This window comes from Acanthochromis polyacanthus, chromosome 13 (genome assembly GCF_021347895.1).
Source record: "Acanthochromis polyacanthus isolate Apoly-LR-REF ecotype Palm Island chromosome 13, KAUST_Apoly_ChrSc, whole genome shotgun sequence".
In the NCBI taxonomy this organism is placed as follows: Eukaryota; Metazoa; Chordata; class Actinopteri; family Pomacentridae; genus Acanthochromis; species Acanthochromis polyacanthus.
Window position 1 is genome coordinate 17,005,209 of NC_067125.1, and position 19,502 is coordinate 17,024,710.

The 19,502-nt window shown below is 39.7% G+C and overlaps 1 protein-coding gene across 1 annotated transcript; it reads left to right on the plus strand.

Moving 5' to 3' along the window:
• The first annotated feature begins 381 nt into the window (after positions 1–381).
• On the plus strand, positions 382–18,980 carry scn4ba (sodium channel, voltage-gated, type IV, beta a). Its single transcript, XM_022214658.2, has 5 exons — positions 382–1,237; positions 10,198–10,361; positions 10,661–10,886; positions 11,093–11,222; positions 12,073–18,980. The coding sequence occupies exons 1-5, from the start codon at positions 1,144–1,146 to the stop codon at positions 12,164–12,166; spliced, it is 708 nt and encodes a 235-aa protein (XP_022070350.1). The 5' UTR covers positions 382–1,143; the 3' UTR covers positions 12,167–18,980.
• The last annotated feature ends 522 nt before the right edge of the window (positions 18,981–19,502 follow it).

Below are 19,502 nucleotides of genomic sequence, written 5' to 3' on the forward strand. Positions count from 1 at the left end.
ACTGTAAAGCTGAAGAGGGAGAAAAAGAGACAGACAGATAAAACATGAGTCATTGGAGAGAAAACATGCCACAGGACAAAATCAGATCCTGTCAATGCATTAGCTTGCCAACACAGAGGTATAGCAAAAGCATAAAATAGGAGCAGCATGAAAGTGGAGACCGGAGTAACGGATGCAGTGAAGACAGGGGTATGTGCTATGGAGGAAGCACCCAGCTCCTGTCCGACTCCAAGATCTTCTTAAGTAAGGCTGACTCAGCCTGACTGCGCTGGCTGCATATGCTTGTGTGCATCCATGTGGCAGCAGACATCACCCTCCCACCCCTCACCCCCACTCACTCCCCAATTCGTTCTATCCCCTCCTTCTCTCTCTCTCTCTCCCTCACTCTCTCTTCACCTCTACCTCTGCAGTACCTCTCTCTCGCCCATTCCTCCCTGTGCCGGCTAGGGAGACACGCACTTTCTGCTTTTCTGCCTGGCTGCTGGCGCCGCTCCAGCATCCCTCTGTGCCTCTTGTGTGTTCTCCTCCCCCCCTCCAGCCTATGTCTCCCCCCTATGGGGTTTGTCGGCCAGCCTGCTACCCTGGCTGTTGCTGCTGCTGCTGCTGCTGGAGCAGTGGATCTGTTTGACACTACGCTGCTGCACTGCTACCGCTCTGCCTCGCTTCTCCTCTCTGCCTTTCGCCTCACACTCTGCTTTGCTGGATAATCACCACTGAGTCTGCCAGAGACAGCGACAGAAGACAGGAAAGGAGGGAGCCAAAGGGACCAAGAGGCTGCACTCTTCAATCAACTGCTGCATTCTTCAGTCTGTCTTTTTCCCTCTGCTTTCCTGGGCTGCTGGAGAGCAGAGCAGGGAACAACTGGACAAGAGAGAGCTCCCAGAAGGAATCTATCCTCCTCTTTATTGCGCTTCCTCCCTCTGTTCATTCCTGGGACAGAGTGCAGAGGAGGAGAGAAGAGGGAGGGACTGAGATCAGGACTTGAGACTCTTCCTTCGGCTACACAGCTCAGTGTCCCACCTTGCTCCAGAGGCACATAAGTCAAACACACACAGTAGCTGGCAGACCTGAAGACAGACACACTTTCTGTAACACAGAAGGACAGACAGGACCACAGACAGACAGACGGGTGGTGTCGGTGTCATGGCGTCAGTGGACAGCACCGGTTCGGGTGTCTCTGGTCGGCTGAGATCTGGGGATCTACTTCAGGCTGGTCTGGCAGTTGCACTGCTGCTGGGTGAGTTATACTTCTCTATGTGGCTTTAGGTGCCATGTCATTCCGCTGTCTTCCACTATATCTCTACATTACACCAGATCACTGTCCTTCTGTAAAATGCCTCCATGGCAGCTTGTGGTTGGGTTAATTCCTTTCATTGCCCTATAAATCTAAACTTGTTCCCATGTCCTCTACACCCTCCTCATTTGCTGCTTTTGCTCCCTTTGCTTTGGATATTTTTTTATGCCATTCTGGTTGGGTGGTTCACTGCTGTCACAGTAAATCCATACCTTTTTTCTGTTGATTATTCCGTATTACCATTTGCTTTTTTGTTGCCTCTGCTTCAGCTCTCATGTCCAGTCCTCCTTTTTCAAAAACTGACAGCTAAAATGCATACTGTTTCACAGGTGATACTTACTTGTTGCTATACGGAGGGCATCAAGGTCAATAACATCCAGCCTTTGGCTGCTCTCATTTTGGCCATGATGAATATCTGGTTGTTGGGCTGGAGTGGCTCGCTAAATGACTCTTTGTGCATGTACTTAATAAGGTGTCTTTTTCTACAAAAAATAATTAAAAGGGGGGAATCAAGAAGAACTTTTGGGTCAGATTTGGTATAGCTACAGTTCATGTACAGTGCATGCGTATGTGTGATCATAGTGTTACTGGTAGTGACGTAGTGGTGCAGTGGTGATCGGTGCTTTTGCTCATACCCTCCCTGGTTTTATTCTAGCACCCAATAGTGCCCCCACGCCTCGCAATTCCCTCCCTGCTCTCAGTTGTTTTGAAAGTTGAGTACAGTCAGTCTTTATGACACAAAAAGATCAAGGGGTGCATGTAAAGATTATTGTTTCAGTGCCATGCTTAGGTGAACTATCCTACAGGATGTGTCATATCAAGTTGCTCATTCTTCACCCAAAAGTCCCATGCAGAAATATCTTTAGCACCAATCTGAGATTCAATATGCTTCAGCTATTTAAATTTCTTACTTTTGTTCATATATTTTAATTCTGTAACCAGTACAATTTACACTGTTTATGTTGTCCAACCAAGACCTTAAGAAAAGATTTTAATCACATAATAGCACATGACTTTAGTTGGCTAAACTCATAATAACGCACTTTGGTCAGGGTAAGGCCTGAATAACACAGTCCAGGATACTACAGTCACTTTATCGGTGCATCATTTGTCACAATAGCCCCAGTCACAGTTTATCACAAATGACTGTCAGGAGCTAAAATGATGAGAAACAAGCTTGCTTTTTAAGTATTAAACGCGAGTGTTGAACATGTAAAATTTAACAAAAAATACAATTAACTACTCGATGAAGAAAGAGGAAAAAATACAGGCTATGGGGATTAAATCCTATCAAAAGTTGTTGAAAAACAGCAGAATCACCACACTATCTGATCATTTCTGTGGCATTCTAGATTTTGACATAATGTTTTATTAAGGATGGCTGAGACCACAGTGCTGAAATGTCAGTCGCACCTGTCTTTAAAAGTCAGTTAATAAAATGTCATACAGACCAGAAAAAGCAGGATTAGTTTTAAAAACAAAGACACAAGCGGTGGTTTGGAAGCGATTGCAGATGTAAGCTGCCTTTTTGATGCAAGTAAATTAAGCTGATTATTAATGAAAACCATTTAATCAAGTAAAAATAAATAAATTAAAAAGTACAAATATTTTCGACATAGCTCCAGTATTTAGCCAGGCAGGCAGCTTCGCAGCTTAGCTAGCAGCTCAGCTAGCGAAAAGTATGGGGCAACTTGCCCCCCCGCGTCAAAGTTCGCCCTAACGTGCTTTTTTTCCCCGCACTGACCGGCTCGGATAGTCTCAACGAGTGTCCCACAACATACTAGAGATGAGAAGTGAACGAAAACCTCCACATTACTTGGCGATCGCTATTTGTTGTGGTCTGTATCCAAATCTCAGGACGCTAGACAGCAAATCTCGTTCCGAAATAGCGCGATAGCTTGCGCCAAAACACTGGTTTTGGCGCGGGAAAAACACCGGTCAAAACTTCTCATCTCTAGTATGTTGTGGGACACTCGTTGAGACCAGTGGTGCAGTGGTCTCTGGAGAAGTGGGTATACTCTTAATTTTCACCTTTTTTAAAAAAAAATTAGTCCAGAAAAACGCCCTGTTTTAGAAACAGTGACATAGAAGACTACTCTATTCAATTTATTCAGTCATTTCTACCTGCCCACTATTATAAAATTATCATGACTTGATTAGGAGCAGTTTGTAGTTATTATTGGTCACGCAAGCAAACTGGATTAATGTAACATGTATTTATCATGAGGCAAACATGGTGTTTCAGTTACTTTTGAACATTTATTTAAAATACTTCAAATATGAAGTTGACAGTGCATCCTTGTTCATATTTCATCATGAATAAAACCCCAATATTGTTTTAGGTCGAATCTTAAACTACCTGTCCCCATTCTTGTGTTTTTACTTACTTTAAAATCAACTACCAGCCTAGAGGTTTTCCCACATTATCCCAATCTAGCTAGCTTCAGACTTACGTTAGAATAACATTAGCCTTTCAAAACGTTAGTCAGACTCGGCCCGACACTCAGTTTAACCCGTTGCGCTTCAGTTGCGCTTCAGTGTCCCGCCCGCGGTACACTTTGAGATCTGCATAAGCAATTTGCTAAATGTCTGAAACTGCAAACGTGATTATACAAACACTATACGCCGATGGAAAGCTTAGATTCTCATGAATCCGCCGGTATGAACCACTTTCAGATGTGATTACCACAGCGGGTAATATAAACACATTTGTCCGACAAACAACGAATATCCATCCATCCATTCTCTATACACGGCTTCAACGTACACAGCGCGACTCACATTTCCGGGTTCATTATTACACACAGATGAAAATATTCCACAAAAAACGGCCATAATCCAACCTTGGACATCCAGACGAAACAAGCCAGTAAACTATTTTGTCCAAAACATGTCTTGAAGACGGTATATGATCCACGAATAGGTCGTTTTCGAGGAAATGCACCTCGCGATGCGCGTCCAATATTCCCTGTATTTCTCGTCATATTTTTATTTACAAATAGAATATTAGCGATTTTTTTGTACTGAAAATGGCTGGAATTGACTGCAGCTTTAACCACTGGCGACAAAATATCCTCTCCTTGAAATGTGCAGTCCTGTTGCCAGTATTTTAAAACAATGATTCATTTGGAAACCACCTTAAAACTTACCTGAGAATTATATCGTCCATGAAAGTAGGTTTGCTTGATACGTGCCACTCACTTGAAAGGTGTTTATTCTGACTTTCTCGCATTTCCGCGCATCTTTCAAGCAGACCTGTCAATCAACTGGAGTGCCACAGAGGCGTTAGCAAAATTTTCCTCTGTATGACCCGCCCTACTCTGCCTCTGATTGGCTCATCCCTAAAGTTAACCAATCGAATCAGTGAAGGTAGCATGTACCAGCCAATTACAGGCAGAGGAGGGTTGTTCATGGCTTCATCATCCTTAAGGAAAAGAGGGCTACCTGGCACACAGATATTACTGAATGATGCGCACCCGGGAGCATTAGAAGTGGGTATACGCAATGCTAACTGAAAAATAAGTGGGTATACGCCGTATACCGCTGTATACCCTGGACTACACCAGTGGTTGAGACTATCCGAGCCGGTCAGTGTGGGGAAAAAAAGCACGTTAGGGCGAACTTTGACGTGGGGGGGCAAGTTGCCCCATACTTTTCGCTTGCTGAGCTGCTAGCTAAGCTGCGAAGCAGCCTGCCTGGCTAAATACTGGAGCTATGTCGAAAATTCATTTCTCCATCACTCACATGTATGAAAAGACATATGAAAACAGACCCCAGGTTGAAAAAAAAACGAAGTTCCCCTTTAACGCCAACCCATCTTGTCCACCAACACCAGCAGCTACGTTGTTTGAGTTACTTTGCTGCCGGCGTAATGTTCTACCCTGCTGTCAGTCATTCACCTTGGAGAGGGCGTCTCACTTCCTTTAACTCTCTCATACCCACCCCTCTCGTCTTCCCTGGCAACTCCCTCCATCACTTCCTACACATTGTCGCTCCTCCATTACCTCTGTTTCCCTGTCTTCTCTCTTCTCGCCCTCCCTTCTCTCCCACCTTTCCCATCACTTCCCTCCCTCTCTTTCTTTCATAGAGGTAATAGTGTCCTCGGTCAGTTCTCTATGGGTTCACTCAGAAATACATTAACCCTTCAATCTCTGGCCTACTTAAGAAAGAAAGAAAGAAAGAGAAAAAAAAACACTTCACCTTGACAGGCAGCCAAGGACACGCACGCACAGCCAGTTGCTTTTCCTCCCATCGGTGATTCCCATATTGATGTTTCCCAACCAGGACAAAGTGATACTGTCTGCAGTGCATAACTAGTGTAGTATATTATTACAGGATGTGGATCTGTGGGTGTTGTCAGGACAAACTGTAAAGACAGGAGGAGAGCACAGAGAGAGAAGAGCAAGGGGATGAGGAGAGAAGTGATAGTAGAGAGCAGAGGTGTAAAGCGAGGGAGGTGTGAAATCTATTTCTGGCCATGAGAGGGGACACTCCTCTCTGATATGTAAAGCATCATCATACTTCCTGGGACGATGAGGAAACATCACGTAAACCATTAAGAAGGGAGCTTCTCACTTCCATTCTCACTTGTTTTCCTGAGCAGCATTTATCCCTGTGGAGCACTCTGATTCAAAAGCTGCTCACTAGTCAGTAATTATTGATAAAGGGTAAAAGTTTATTCATTATTGTACTTATCACAGAGTTTAAGCAGCAGTCTAATGTTTCAAACCTCTAAGCCGTCATCGATTCTACCACACCAAAACACAAACACGCAGACACGCACAGACTAGCTCTCCACATTGCTCCTGTTCTTATTTAGTTATAGCGTCCCAGAGGAGCAAGTTCTGAGAGCAAGACAGAAGACAGAAGGACTGAAAAAAAAGAAATAGAGTGAGAGAGAAAGTGCCCAGTGCTGCAAATAGAGAATAGTAAGAGTCCATTAGAAGAGCAAAACCAGAAGCAGAAAAGAACAAGCAGAACCCAAATGTCCCATGTTGCTGCCAAAAGGAGACGAGTCAAAAACGGCAACAGAGAGGTAGAAATGTCAGGTGAAAGAAGCCAAGAAGCAGGGATGAGACTTAAAAGACAAAAGAACAAATGCAGGAAACTGAGCAAAGAAAATGCAGCTAGACAGCTAATAGTTCCTTCGTGTCAAATCATTTAAAGATTCATTTTATAAATATATTCACATATTACCACCACAGTTATAAAATCTATACTAACTATATATTTTACTGGTGTATCAGTGTTTATGTTCAACTTGAACCATTCTGTATACGATGCGTGGGAGCAGACTTCCCAGTTATCCAAACAATTGTTCGTCGTTTACTTATGAGCACATCATATGTACAGATGAGTGACAAATGAAAAGAAAATCCTGAACCCCTAACCCTTCATTGGGCAGATCTGGTGGCGCTTTTACATTTTGTGGGGCATTTTGCTAGCATGGTTTAGGTCCACTGGGTGCTTTTTCCTCAGATAGTGTGGTCACTGCTAATCAATACAAAGTTATTCCCCTTTATCCTATGGTGAAATCTTTCTATTCTGATGGGAGTAGTTTCCTCTATCATAGCAGTGTCACTATCCATAGGGCACAAGGGGTCACTAGATGGTTTGATGAGTTTGAAAATTTTGTAAATCATATGCTATGGCCTTCACAGCCACTAGATTTCAACTCTATTGAACATCTGACATGCTGCACAGCGATCTCCAGCCCTTTCATCAAAACAGACATAAAAGACCAAATGAGGGAATATCATTTGGAAGAGTGGTGTTCATCTCTCCAGCAAAGTTACAGAGACTCAGTGCCAGGGTGCATGGCAGCTGTTCTGGCAGCACATGATGGCCTCACACTGTTTCATCAAGTAATGAATTAACAGTATATTTGATGATCAGGTCCGTGATGGTTCCATTCACCCATATTAACAAATTTGCATATGACCAGAGGGCTTCCAGGTGAGGTCCAGCACTTTATGACCCAACACATATTGCAATAAAGAAAAACAGAGGAAACAGAAAGATGACACAGCATCCCTAACATCTACTTGTTTTTACCACTATTTATCATCCTTACAAATTGACTGATCAAGACTTTATCCTGCTTGACACTTGCTTTATTCTGTTGACACAGATTTTAATTAGCTGCTTAGTCTGTTGTCGGATTTTCAGGAAAGAAAATGGAAATTCATGGCACTTTTACGGACAGTAACACCAACTGAAAGGTTTGGAAGCAGAGTGCTTCAACACCCTTTTTTCGTTTTTGAGAAAAATGGGTTCAAAGTTTTGTGTTTTCAAGAATAGTCTAACATTCAAAGTGCCACAGTAGCACTATACTTGGGTTGTAGGTTAGACCGGTTTCCCACTAAAATCTAGATCATAAAAGGCTACAGAAATTCTAATTATTATTATTAATTGTAATATACAACTGGATGTAAGTCCTTCGTAAAAACATAGGCATACATGTACTCTCACCCTGTCTGCACTATGTCCAAGAGCAATTTGATCCTGAACAGGTCAGTATGGCCGAGAGCTTTTATAAATAGAACCCAAGTGTGACAGACACCCGAGCAACAGTCTGAGAATTACAGCAGCTGTCATTGCACAACCAACATAATCTGCCCTGCAAGACCCAAATATCAATAAACATGAGCTCTCTTTTGAAGTGGAAGAGGTACCGTGTAGTTTCTGCTTTGCACAACAAAATCACAGAACAACAAGAATAATTTGTCATAAAGTGGTTTGATATTTGTGTTTTCATTTGGAAGGGTTTCTGTCCCACTATCTCTTCTTGGTCTGTCAATCATTCCCAGTAAGTCAGGCAGTCGGTCAATTGGTCAATTGCCCACCTCAGGCTTAGACGTAATCTGGCCACTGCGCTCATTATGCAGAGAAGCAATGAAGAACTGATAGCAATGAAGAAATGAGCAGAAATATGGAGAATTTAGCAAAATGTGAACTCATGTCACATGACTTATACTTAGAAATCTGATGGCATCGTTGATGAATTCCTAAGTAGGGGAAATAACCTGGAAATATCTCTGTGGAAGCCATGAAAACAGCTGGTCAAGTTCTCGAAATGCTAAAGAAAAATGTTTCACCGCTTCCTTTCGCACAGACTACACTCTGCCATCTGCTACAAAAGCAAAGATAACAATGCTGTTCCAAAATTCCTTGTGGCAGCAACATTCAAAGCGACTCGCTATTAATTGAGCATAGCAGTGTTGGGTCCTTGATTATCTGATAGTAATCTCATTGGGGACTCTACTATTTTTGTCACATTACACATCCTGTATCAGTCATAGCCTCTTCAAAGGATAATCATGTCAACATTTCAAGGTGCTCACTGAGAAATATGTTGGTTCTAAAGCTACTATATGCATAGACATACAATCAGAGCAGAACCAGCATATTAACCATAACACATAACAAGTCTGGCTTTCAAGAAAAGGGGATATGAGATATTTTAGCTGATTATTTTTTTTTTGTTAGCACAGTTCTTGAATTTCCCTTGGCAGTAATAAAGTATCTATCTATCTATGTATGTAGTAACCGACATATATGTTTAACATTATTACTATCTTGCATATATTTAATAGTTAATGTAACCCAATTACACAAACTTGGATTAATGTCCATTAATATGAGTGGACAAGAGGGTGAATTTGACCAACCATTTTTCTATTTGTAGTGACTGGTAGCCTATATTCATTTTTAATTTCGATTCCAACCTTGAATATAATGAAACTCTATTTTTTCACCAGGTTGTCCATGTTTATACAGTCTGCATGAAACAACACAGTAAGAATGCACAGTTTGTGCTTTCAGTGAAGAAAAGAAGCAGAATGCTTTTGTTTTTGACTATTTGATCATAACATCAGTCTTCTCTGTTCTCTGTTCACCAATAGGATATCAGGACACTGTGGTTTGCAATTGAAGATGTATGAACTCTAATTTTTGAAGTGCATCCGATTATATTTACATAGAGAACATTATATACATATTGCTGTAAATTTCCTTTGTCCTTATAATAACTGCTTCTGCGACGGGTTAATAGCGGATTGTATAACCATGAAACAAGTCTGGAAAAGTAAAGCAAACAGCTTCAATAAGGCATTTGTGGTTTAGGCAAATTTGTAATGTGTTCATATTTATTCATTGGGACAAGTTGGTGGTATGAACTGATACGGCACACCATGAATTATAGCATAAGCTAATTTGAACTTCCTGTCTCTAGATGGGCCTGTACGACACAGAAAAAAGCATCAGCAAATGCATAAGGGACAGGTCTCTGTTACTGTGATGTTGAAATTTTGAAATTGCAATTTCAGTTTTATACTTCTCTCTTATTTAAGAAAATAAAATAAATTTGTGTTACATACCAAGCAAATGTCTGACACATTTTTTCCAGTTTTTGTGCTAAAGTATGGTATTGAGATTATCTTGAAATCATGAGTCAAATTAAAAACACGGTTACATCAAAGGCCATAAATCTGTATGATTACATTGCTGAAAATATGATTTTAATTCATTAAAAAAATTGATGACACAATATCACATTTCGTTGAAAGTATTAGTAAAAATAAAATTAAGTCATGAAAGCTGTCATTTAATTAGTTGCACCGAGTAAGCCAGTATGTCATAATATGCCATTACTCATAAGCTGCTTTCATCTTTTAGAGCAACCCTAGCCAGCCAGTCAAGTCCTAATGTAAAAACATCTCTTTTCCTAATGTTATTTTTGCCCCAAAAATATTTTGACCTTTACTGGACTTGACCTTGTGCTTTGTTTTTGGTCCCTACTGTATATATGCTGCAATATATTCTGTGTGTTTCTGATATTTATCAAAAACAGCATTTTCTGTGCATTTCAGATGTGTTTTTTTCCCCCTTCTCCCTTGGTTCAGGTATATGGACTGCTGGTGGACTGGAGGTTTCGACAGGTAAAGTGTCTCAGATTGAAGCAATGAATGGCTCCACAGTTCTGCTGACCTGCACCTCCTCCTCCTGTATTGGCATCAAAAACCTCTACTTCAACTGGCAGTATAATGACAATGGAACCTTTAGGAAGGTACAACATGCACACACTTGCACACAAACACCTGAAAATATAAGCAACATAGACATGCCTTATAGACAAGCGCAAAAACGGCCTTTAAAGACTTATTGTGTGTTGCATGCATCAGTAAAATTGTAGGTTAACACATGCTGATACAGATCTGTGAGCACATGGAAATGTACTTAGCTAACTACATTGTGTATCTAAGTAAGCATGCGTGTGTGTGTGTGTGTGTGTGTGTGTGTGTGTGTGTGTGTGTGTGTGTGTGTGTGTGTGTGTGTGTGTGTGTGTGTGTGTGTGTGTGTGTGTAGTTATGTGAAGGACTAATTCCTATGGAGTATGTGGAGCCGGATGTCAAGGTGTACCATGAGCGAGTGGAGTTCGTCGGGAACTCAAAGCCTCCTCACATGAACATTTCCATCTTGCTGTGGAACATCACGTTTGAAGATGAAGGAGAGTACATCTGTTTTGCCAGGAACCCGAAAGAGAAGAACCGCAACCACAGCGCTGTCTTCACGCTTATAGTGGTGGACCAAAGTATGTCACAGAAGCACAACCTTACATGCACTTGGAACACAAATACACAGTTTTATGATTTATACCCTTAGACTGAAAACAAAGCTGGGTGTTCTGCTGCTAGTATTTTAGAACACTCTTGTTACTCCTCTGCACTGTCTACATTATTATCTAACTGTCCTTGTCTTTCACCCTCACAATGTCTCTCCCTCTCTCCTCCTTTTCAGTGAAGGAGGTTGACAATACTTTGACAGTCATTATTGTCTCAGTGCTGGGTGGAGTCATTGGCTTAGTTATCATCATCATGGTGATAAAGGCCTTGGTTGTTCACTTCCTGTTGAAGGATGATGAGAAGAAGTGAGTAGATCCTTGACTATGGTAAATAAGGGCACAAGGGACAAATTAAGAATATACATGACTATAGACAGTAATAAGCTTATCATATATATTACTGTCTATTCATAATAACTGAATGTGACAGAGACTTGCACATATATTTTTGACTATTAACAAATAGATTTTGCTTAACTTGTTCGATTTAAGCTGTTATTCTCTGACAAAAAATGTGGCTAACCTTAGACAGTAGTGTGCATCATCAGTCAGGGTAATTGTTGTGTAATGTATTGCAAAATGCTGTGACACAGTGAGAGAAATACATCGATCATCTCTGATTTTGCTTTCTGATAAGCAGATCACAGTGTAAAAACAACCTAGTATAACGAGACTAGAACAGAATATCTGAGTGTCTTACAATGTTACCTGACTGTGCTGTATATGGTGTCAAAAGTCAGAAATGCAGTTTTCATATCGATTTTTTATTTCAACTGTCATCCTAATTGGGTCAAAACTACAGAATGTCATATTAATGGGACATTTTTGTACAATTTAGCAATAAATGTAAATAAATTTGTACAGCTGCCCACCTATCGTGAAAATAATGTTGGGTACTAAGCTTAGACTGCAGCCAATAAACAGAGAGCATTAAGCAAAAAAAAAAGCGCAAAAGTGGTAGATTTTTATAGATGAAATATGACAGATTTCTATAATACATCTATACAAAATGTTACTAATGACTTTGCCAAGTAGCATCAAGTTCTTTTTGACATGTTTCAATGAAATGTTGATGACTTATGCCTAATTTGTGTCCAACACAACATTATTTGGGGTTCTGCAGAACAGTAACCGCTTGTATCTCTGTTCCCTGCAGTAAAGAGTGCTTGGTGAGCTCCTCAGGGAATGACAACACAGAAAATGGACTTTCAGGAGCCAAAGCTGACAACAAAGGAACACCAAAGGCTTGAGCAAGATGCAAAGTATGTCTGTACGTTTGTATATACGTTAGACAAATGTACACGCTCAGAGAAAAAGTTATCATCGGTGGACTGTTTTATCTTACTAGTGGCTAACTAATACAACTTGTAAATGTCTATTTTAAATCATGCTTGAGATTTGGGAAGTGTGAAATGTGCATAGGCCTGGATCACTCTCTCACTTACATGGCAGCCCAATTGTGACACAGACCACAGCCTGTTACTGAATTCAGCTCTACATGTTACTGAACCGAACATTTTCTGATATATACGGCCTCCAGTTTCACACACTTGAGGTTTCCACACCTTCCACGATAACCTCTTTTTTTACTGAATGCATGTCCTCATAAAATATTATTCATGTTTTCATATTATTCATTAATATTACTCATGTATGTTTTAACTGCTACATGAATTTAGAGGAAGGACTGATCCTCCAGTGCATTAAGATACTTTTTTACAGAACAAATTTAAGCCTTTAACTTCCACTTCAAAACATACTTTACAGTCTTAGCTGACAAGCTACCATAAGTTTGATTCTTAGTTTAAAATTCCTGAGGTTCTCATCTTCTCCAGAACTCTTCGTCAAACTTGGACCCAAACTAAGCTGACCACACTTGGATACCACAAAGAATTGCCATAATCTATGAACTGCCATGATGTTCGCTGAACATCGCCTAACTGCTGAAATGCTTCTTTTAACCGTCACACGACACTGATGTAAATCCACCAGTGAACACAAACCAGAGGACCATTAACCAAGATTATTTTTTTCATAAGTGAAAGCCAACATTTTTCAGTCACTCTGAAATAAAATGATCTGTAAATAACACAGGTAAATATACATTTTTAATGCTGCTTGTAAAATGGCATTTCAACGTTTAAGGATCTGGTAGAGTACTGATTGAAAGTGAACTTACTCTTGTGTTGGCTTTCCAGGGGTCTTAAATGCTATTTTTTCCTGACCTTTCCGTCCTGATCGACTGGCCTTAACCTCTACAATGCCAGTCTGAAGTTTACCGTTTACTGCTGGGTCCAGGTTAGACACACTGTTGGGGTGTTTGGTTCATTAATGCTGACGGGAGATTTTGATAGAGCGCAGGTTAACTGAGGCTGACAACTGGGCTCTCCAAAGGTGACTGAAGGATCCAGTTCTGCACAGGTTTTATTGTTTTGCTTTAGATAAACACAGGTGCCTGTTCTGCTTCTGCTCCCTCTGCTGGTGGGAGGATAAAAACACAGAAAATATATATAAAAAACAAAAAAAAACAACAACCCTAACCCTCATCAAAGACAATCCCCAGCCTACCCAGCTCCCTATAGAAAGGAATGAACTTAATCATGCTGCTTCTGACTAATAACCAATGCATTTTTAGCATGTGCACATTTTATAGAACTTCATATAAGTATATGTTGCACCACAGTACAGGAACATTTCCTTGTGTCTCCGTCTGGTCCCATTTAATCCTCCAAATCAACCTGAAGTGTCAAAAGACCTGTCAACGCCCCTCCCAACACTGCTACAACCTTTTTTTTAACCCCTTTAACCAGGTCAGGGATGGAAACTTTTAGGTATTGGCCTGCAGGTATGACTGGGAAAGATAGACACTTACTCTGAATCTAAGAATGTTTTATTAACTCTAAGTTTGAGTCATACAGTTAAACAACGTTGCGAAAGGAGCAAAAGAAGTTGGCATTTTCTTTCGTGGTGCACTAGAATAACTTGCAAGCCAAGACAGCAACAAATGCACCTCTCCAGATACTTATTTCCCGTTTCCACATTTGTATGTGGACTCAAACTGGATTCAAAAGTAAACCTGTAGAAAACAACATGACAATACAACGTGTGTGTATATATATACAAACACACACACACACACACACACACATATATATATATATATATATATATGTACTTGTAACTGTGCTATAGGCCAAACAAGTCCATTAATAAAGTCTCAGTGGTGCAGGTAGCCCAGCAGTGGGACAGATCACTGCAGAAGAATGTAAAGACTGTCAGGGAAAACGTGTAAAATATTGTCCAAAAAAACCATTTTAATTCTTTACAAAGAAATTATATCCAGTGTTAGTATTATTATAAAGTGAATGTGTGAATATCCCTCAAGAGCAGTGGTACAGTTTTGTTGGACCACTATAATATTCTATGTAAGTCTCTAGCTATTGACTATACTTAAAACTTTGAGCGTTGAAGATTATATGAAGATTGATCTGAGTTTTCAAAGAGAACCAGTGTATTAGCACTTAAAATTATAACAGGTATGCGAGAGTTTTGTGGGCGCTGATGAGAGCAAACTGACAAATAAAAAATCCACACTTTCTACACATACATTACAATGTATATGGAAGAACATGTCCAATTTTAACAGCATTTAACATGTTTTTTTTTGCTTAGCAGAAACAAAACAGGAAAAGCCAACAAAATCTGGATAACATCATGTCTCCACTTTACCCTGTGATAAGTCAACACGGATGAGCTCAGTGCTAAAATGGCCAATGAAACCTAGAGCGCCCTCCTCATGCGACTCTCCATGAGAGAAGTCACTTTTGTGAAGCTGCCAGACATGACTTGCTACACCCACATACTTTAGTACATAGCGTAAATAGCTACAACAGCTGAAAGCTACACGCAAACACACACAAACACACATATACTCAGCTACAACGAGCCACTTTGATACTAGAGGGTAGCACATTGGCCTTGCGTGCAAACAATACAGCACTTTACTGGTGGTCAGAGTGACTTCATGGAACAACAAATAGTAGAAGTGACCTCACAGTCATCATTGTCTGACAGTATATTACAAGAGTTTTGAAAAAAATAACATTTTAACATTGTAATTTTGACTGATACCTGACAACAGCACTGTGTCGACATGGTTTTAGCACTGAGTACATGTTGTCTTACTGGAACAGAACTCTATGGTGAAATTTTATGTTATTTTTCTATTTGTTCACTTCTGTCAGCCTGCTGCTCTGTAATATTGGAGTGCATTTCCCTTCTTGCTTTCAATGGAAGCAATAAGACGGACATCAGATTATGCAATAACCTGTTATAAGGCACTTTATAGATGTGCCTGGACTGGCTGATAACCGTCTGTCCAAGGCATAGATCATTGTACCAATGGATGTATCTACACTACACAAATGTATCTTAGTTCGACTAATGTATTGATATTAAGATCATATATCTACATTAGACAGTTTTTTTCCTGCATTGGATCAATCTACATTAGATCCCATTTACACTTGGCACAGAATTCCTTTCGTGGATGGAAGTTCTATCAAGAAGAACGAGAGCTCAAAGCAACATTATGCAACGTTTTTGACATCATGGCCCATTTGAACCTATTTTGTGAAACTTCAGGAGCCAGACTGAATTCTGATAGTACTCAGTTAACCATATGGCTTTGATATTTAGTGGCTCTCTGTATCAAGTTAGAAAAAAAATCTTACAAGATAATACATGTGCTGCAGGAAGACAAAATGCTGTGAAGATAACCCACACAAATGTTGAAATGCACAGCTTTTCTGTGGTTGCAGTGCATTGCATTTTTTAAACATTGCACACTGGATTGATGATATTATCTTGTGTTTTGGCTATTTGAATGGGTTTCCTAAAATAGAGCATGTTTTGCTCTCAGGGCTACCACACTAATCGGTTCCAAAAAGCCTGACTGAAGTCTGATTGCTATTTGGCACCTATAAAACACCATGCAAGACACAATAATATTCTGTGTTTCTCCTTTCACAAATGCATTGCATTTTTTTCTGAGTTTATCTTTACAGCAACCCTTGTCACAACCACAGAAAACATTATTACTCCACTATCATATATGCACTCAACACTTTGGATTGCCATTTCGGTGATGTTTTGCACTAAGACAACCTCTGTTTGTCATGAATGTCTTTGGAAGATCAATGCATCCACTTGAACACCATCTGCATAAATGTGTCTCAGATTGCCTTCTGAATTCTTTCAGGCAATCAGATTTTATTCAATAGACAAATACAATGCAGAAGCATTCGAGAAACAACACAGTGTAAATCTGGTCACACCTCGGTTTGAACTGTCATTCGCTGGGCAATTTAGGTGTTTAATAAGTCTCAAATGGAATTTTATTGCTCGGTGTAAATGGGATTAGGAATGGTCTGTGTTCATAGAACTTAGATAGCGATAAATATGTAATGTACTACTGTGAGTACTGTAACAGCTAATAACACTGTCACTGTATGTGTGCAGCGTTAGAAGTGATACAGTATCTTTGTTATGCTGTAAAAATGTGAATGTTATGATATAGGGAAGCACTACACGCACACATGCGCACACATGCACCAGACACACCCCCACCCACATGCTCACACACGTCTAATCAGTCATGTGCAGATCCCTCTGTAAAGAGGGGATATACATCCAAAGTCTTCCTGTAGGAAAAAGCAATATTGTGGAGTTGATCTGTCCGTTAGTGCACTTTCCTTCCCCCCATACCTTTAACCTAGACATAGCAGTACAACAACACAGCAGATGGTTTCACGGAGGGATTGTGATGCATAACTCCAGACTATAGATTTGTGGCCACAGCTCCCATTGTTTGGTCCACATATTTTTCTGTCATACCTAATTTTATTTTTATGTTTTCTGAAGTGAATCCCATTAACCTTGCCAGAAAAAATGTTTCTTCTCTCTGCCAGTACAAAATTATTAACTGAAAAACCTCAATATAAAAAAAACCTGCCCAGCCAACCAGACATATAAAAATAAAGAGGGCGTAGGAGTGATGTTCTGTTTTAATAACAACCAGGTTTATGTGTGACACATGAACTACTGCTGCCTGATTTAATGCATTAATTCAGATCTAGTTGCGGTACAGTTGCCTTCATAGTTCTAGTCGCTTTCAAAAATCAGATTTTTGCTTTCTTCTTGGTATTCTGATCTGTCTTGTTGTCCTCCCTAAACACCTGTCCTGAACCTCACATGAGTCTTGAGGCCAGCTAGCTGCTTGCAGTCATTGATGCAGTACAGTGTGCACTGTAGAGTGTAGGACGCTACTTTGCAGTGGTGCAATACGGTACAATAAACACAGTTTGACTGCCACCCAGTGGTAAATGTCTAACACATCAGATAAATTCCTCTCTCCTGCAACATGCATTCACTGCATTTTGATTGGGACTATAAGGATAGCATACTTTAAAAAAGAGCTGTCATTTAACGCAAGCTGAATTATAATTTTGTGCAGCTGTGTGATACAATAAATGCCACAGTTTTCATGGTTAAAACAATATATTATTAAACTAAAATACAGTGCTGCAGTTGTTGCTACTGCTTTATATAATGCTAAAAGATAGCTTGTAAAAATAATAAAAATAAAAAATTAATCCCTATGCCGAATTAAAGGGATGTTAATATTCAATCAAAGGAGATATATAGGTTTACACAAAATCTACGAGGAAAGGGATCCATGAAAAAATTTGTACAAATGTTGATCCGTTCTCAGACCTTGCCAGCTGAGAGTAAGATTTAAACACTTACAGTGTTTAGCATTACATGAAGATTACTCACTACAATGGGAAAGTGTTCTGATTGACCAATATGATTCCTTAGAGTTAGTATTGCTCTTACTGCCATAGCAGCAGAAACTCACACTGCCAAGCCAAGAGTCTGACGTCTGCTCTCTTCCTCCCACATTCCACACCAGAGCTGCAACGATTACTCAATTACTCGATTAATCAATTAAAGGAAAACTAATTGTAAACTTTTTTAAATAAAGGTTAATTGTTTCAGTGATTTTTGAGCAAAATGCCAAAAGTTTGAAGGTTCTGTGTTTTCAAATGTGACAATTTGCCACTTTGGTCCTAGTTTACACAACAGTAACAGTATAAGAAATGTAATAATGTCACCTTGTGTTTCAAGGAATTGTGATGGGCTTTTATTTTAATCTCTTTGACTATTTTCTCATGTTTTATAGACCAAACCATCATTGGAGAAACATAAATAAAATCACTGACAGATTAATAAAATGATGGTTAGTTGCAGTTCTATTCCGCACAAATTTAAAGTTCAAACCGCTGAACTTCAGTTAAGCGAAAAGTTAACTTCACAGCCATCGTGACTCAAGGAGATGAGAAATGAAATAAGTTGAAACAGGAGAAATGTGTCCTTATTTTGACACAAACACATGTTTCCATTGTAAGAATTTTTAAACAGTTAACTATGTTCAAATTATCGGTAGTGATTCCAACCTATGATGCATGTTGTGATCTATTATGTGTCAATGTTATCTAGTAAACTGCTTCCTTAAACCCTTGAAAGAGATTATCTTATAGAGCAAGGCTAGCTAGCTACAGATTTTAATTCTAAGCACAGGCTGACACTGACCTCTCCACCATTTCTCACAACAGTCCTGCATTTTAAACTCATTTAACAGTATTTTTACACACCCAAGGGTTGTAAAACATAATTGTATCTTAATCAAAGCAACTAACTCATATCTACACATTTTATCCTAACCAATCTAAGGACACTGATGTTATACGAATTATAGGATTTTACAGTAAGTTGACATCTTGCAGCAGAGTTCTATATTTTGCTTACATCACCACAATGTATTCAACACGCACACATGCAAAACCGATCTGCAGCCCCAGTTTTCCTGGATCAACTTTCCTGTGAATGTTCAGCCGTTTGTCTTGTGTTTGTGACCATGTTGCTCATGCTCCCTTCATGACTATGCACCTCAAACTTCTGACTTGTTAAAAACTACATACTGAAAATAAAATGTTGATTGAATTTCCCAGATCACTGTCGCGTCTCATTGTGTCTTTGTACAGCTTTCAGAGAATGTTCATGAAGCAACCACTTCAACAGGTCCTAGAGTCAAATCACTCAGTTACTGGATAGAAGTGATTGTGAGTGTGTGTTTACATTTTAATGTAGTGGTAAATCACGACATTAAATGACCGTGAGAAATGAGGACGGTAGAAAGAACAATAGGAGGTGATTCCAATCAATATTGCCCTCATGATGATTCCTACTGGGACAAAAATCCAGAAATCCAACTGAAACAGTACACTGTACATAGCATTTAAAGTGCAAAAGTGTGTCGACATGTTATCCTGAAAAAGAAATCATTCAATGTTCTCTGAACCCTTTAAAGTCCTTATGATTATAGTCCTTGTGAGTGAAAAATACTGGTATGTACTAGTATTTTTTTCATTAGTTTTCAGTAACAATACTAGTTCCAACATCCTATTCACTCATCACTTACAACCAGAAAATTTACCATAATTCTTTCCACCTGCAGCTTTATGC

Coding starts and splice junctions, on each gene's coding strand:
- scn4ba (XM_022214658.2), top strand. CDS start 1,144: ATGGCGTCAGTGGACAGCACCGGTTCGGGTGTCTCTGGTCGGCTGAGA. Junction 1,238..10,197: donor GGCAGTTGCACTGCTGCTGG/GTGAGTTATACT, acceptor CCCTTGGTTCAG/GTATATGGACTGCTGGTGGA. Junction 10,887..11,092: donor GCTTATAGTGGTGGACCAAA/GTATGTCACAGA, acceptor CCTCCTTTTCAG/TGAAGGAGGTTGACAATACT.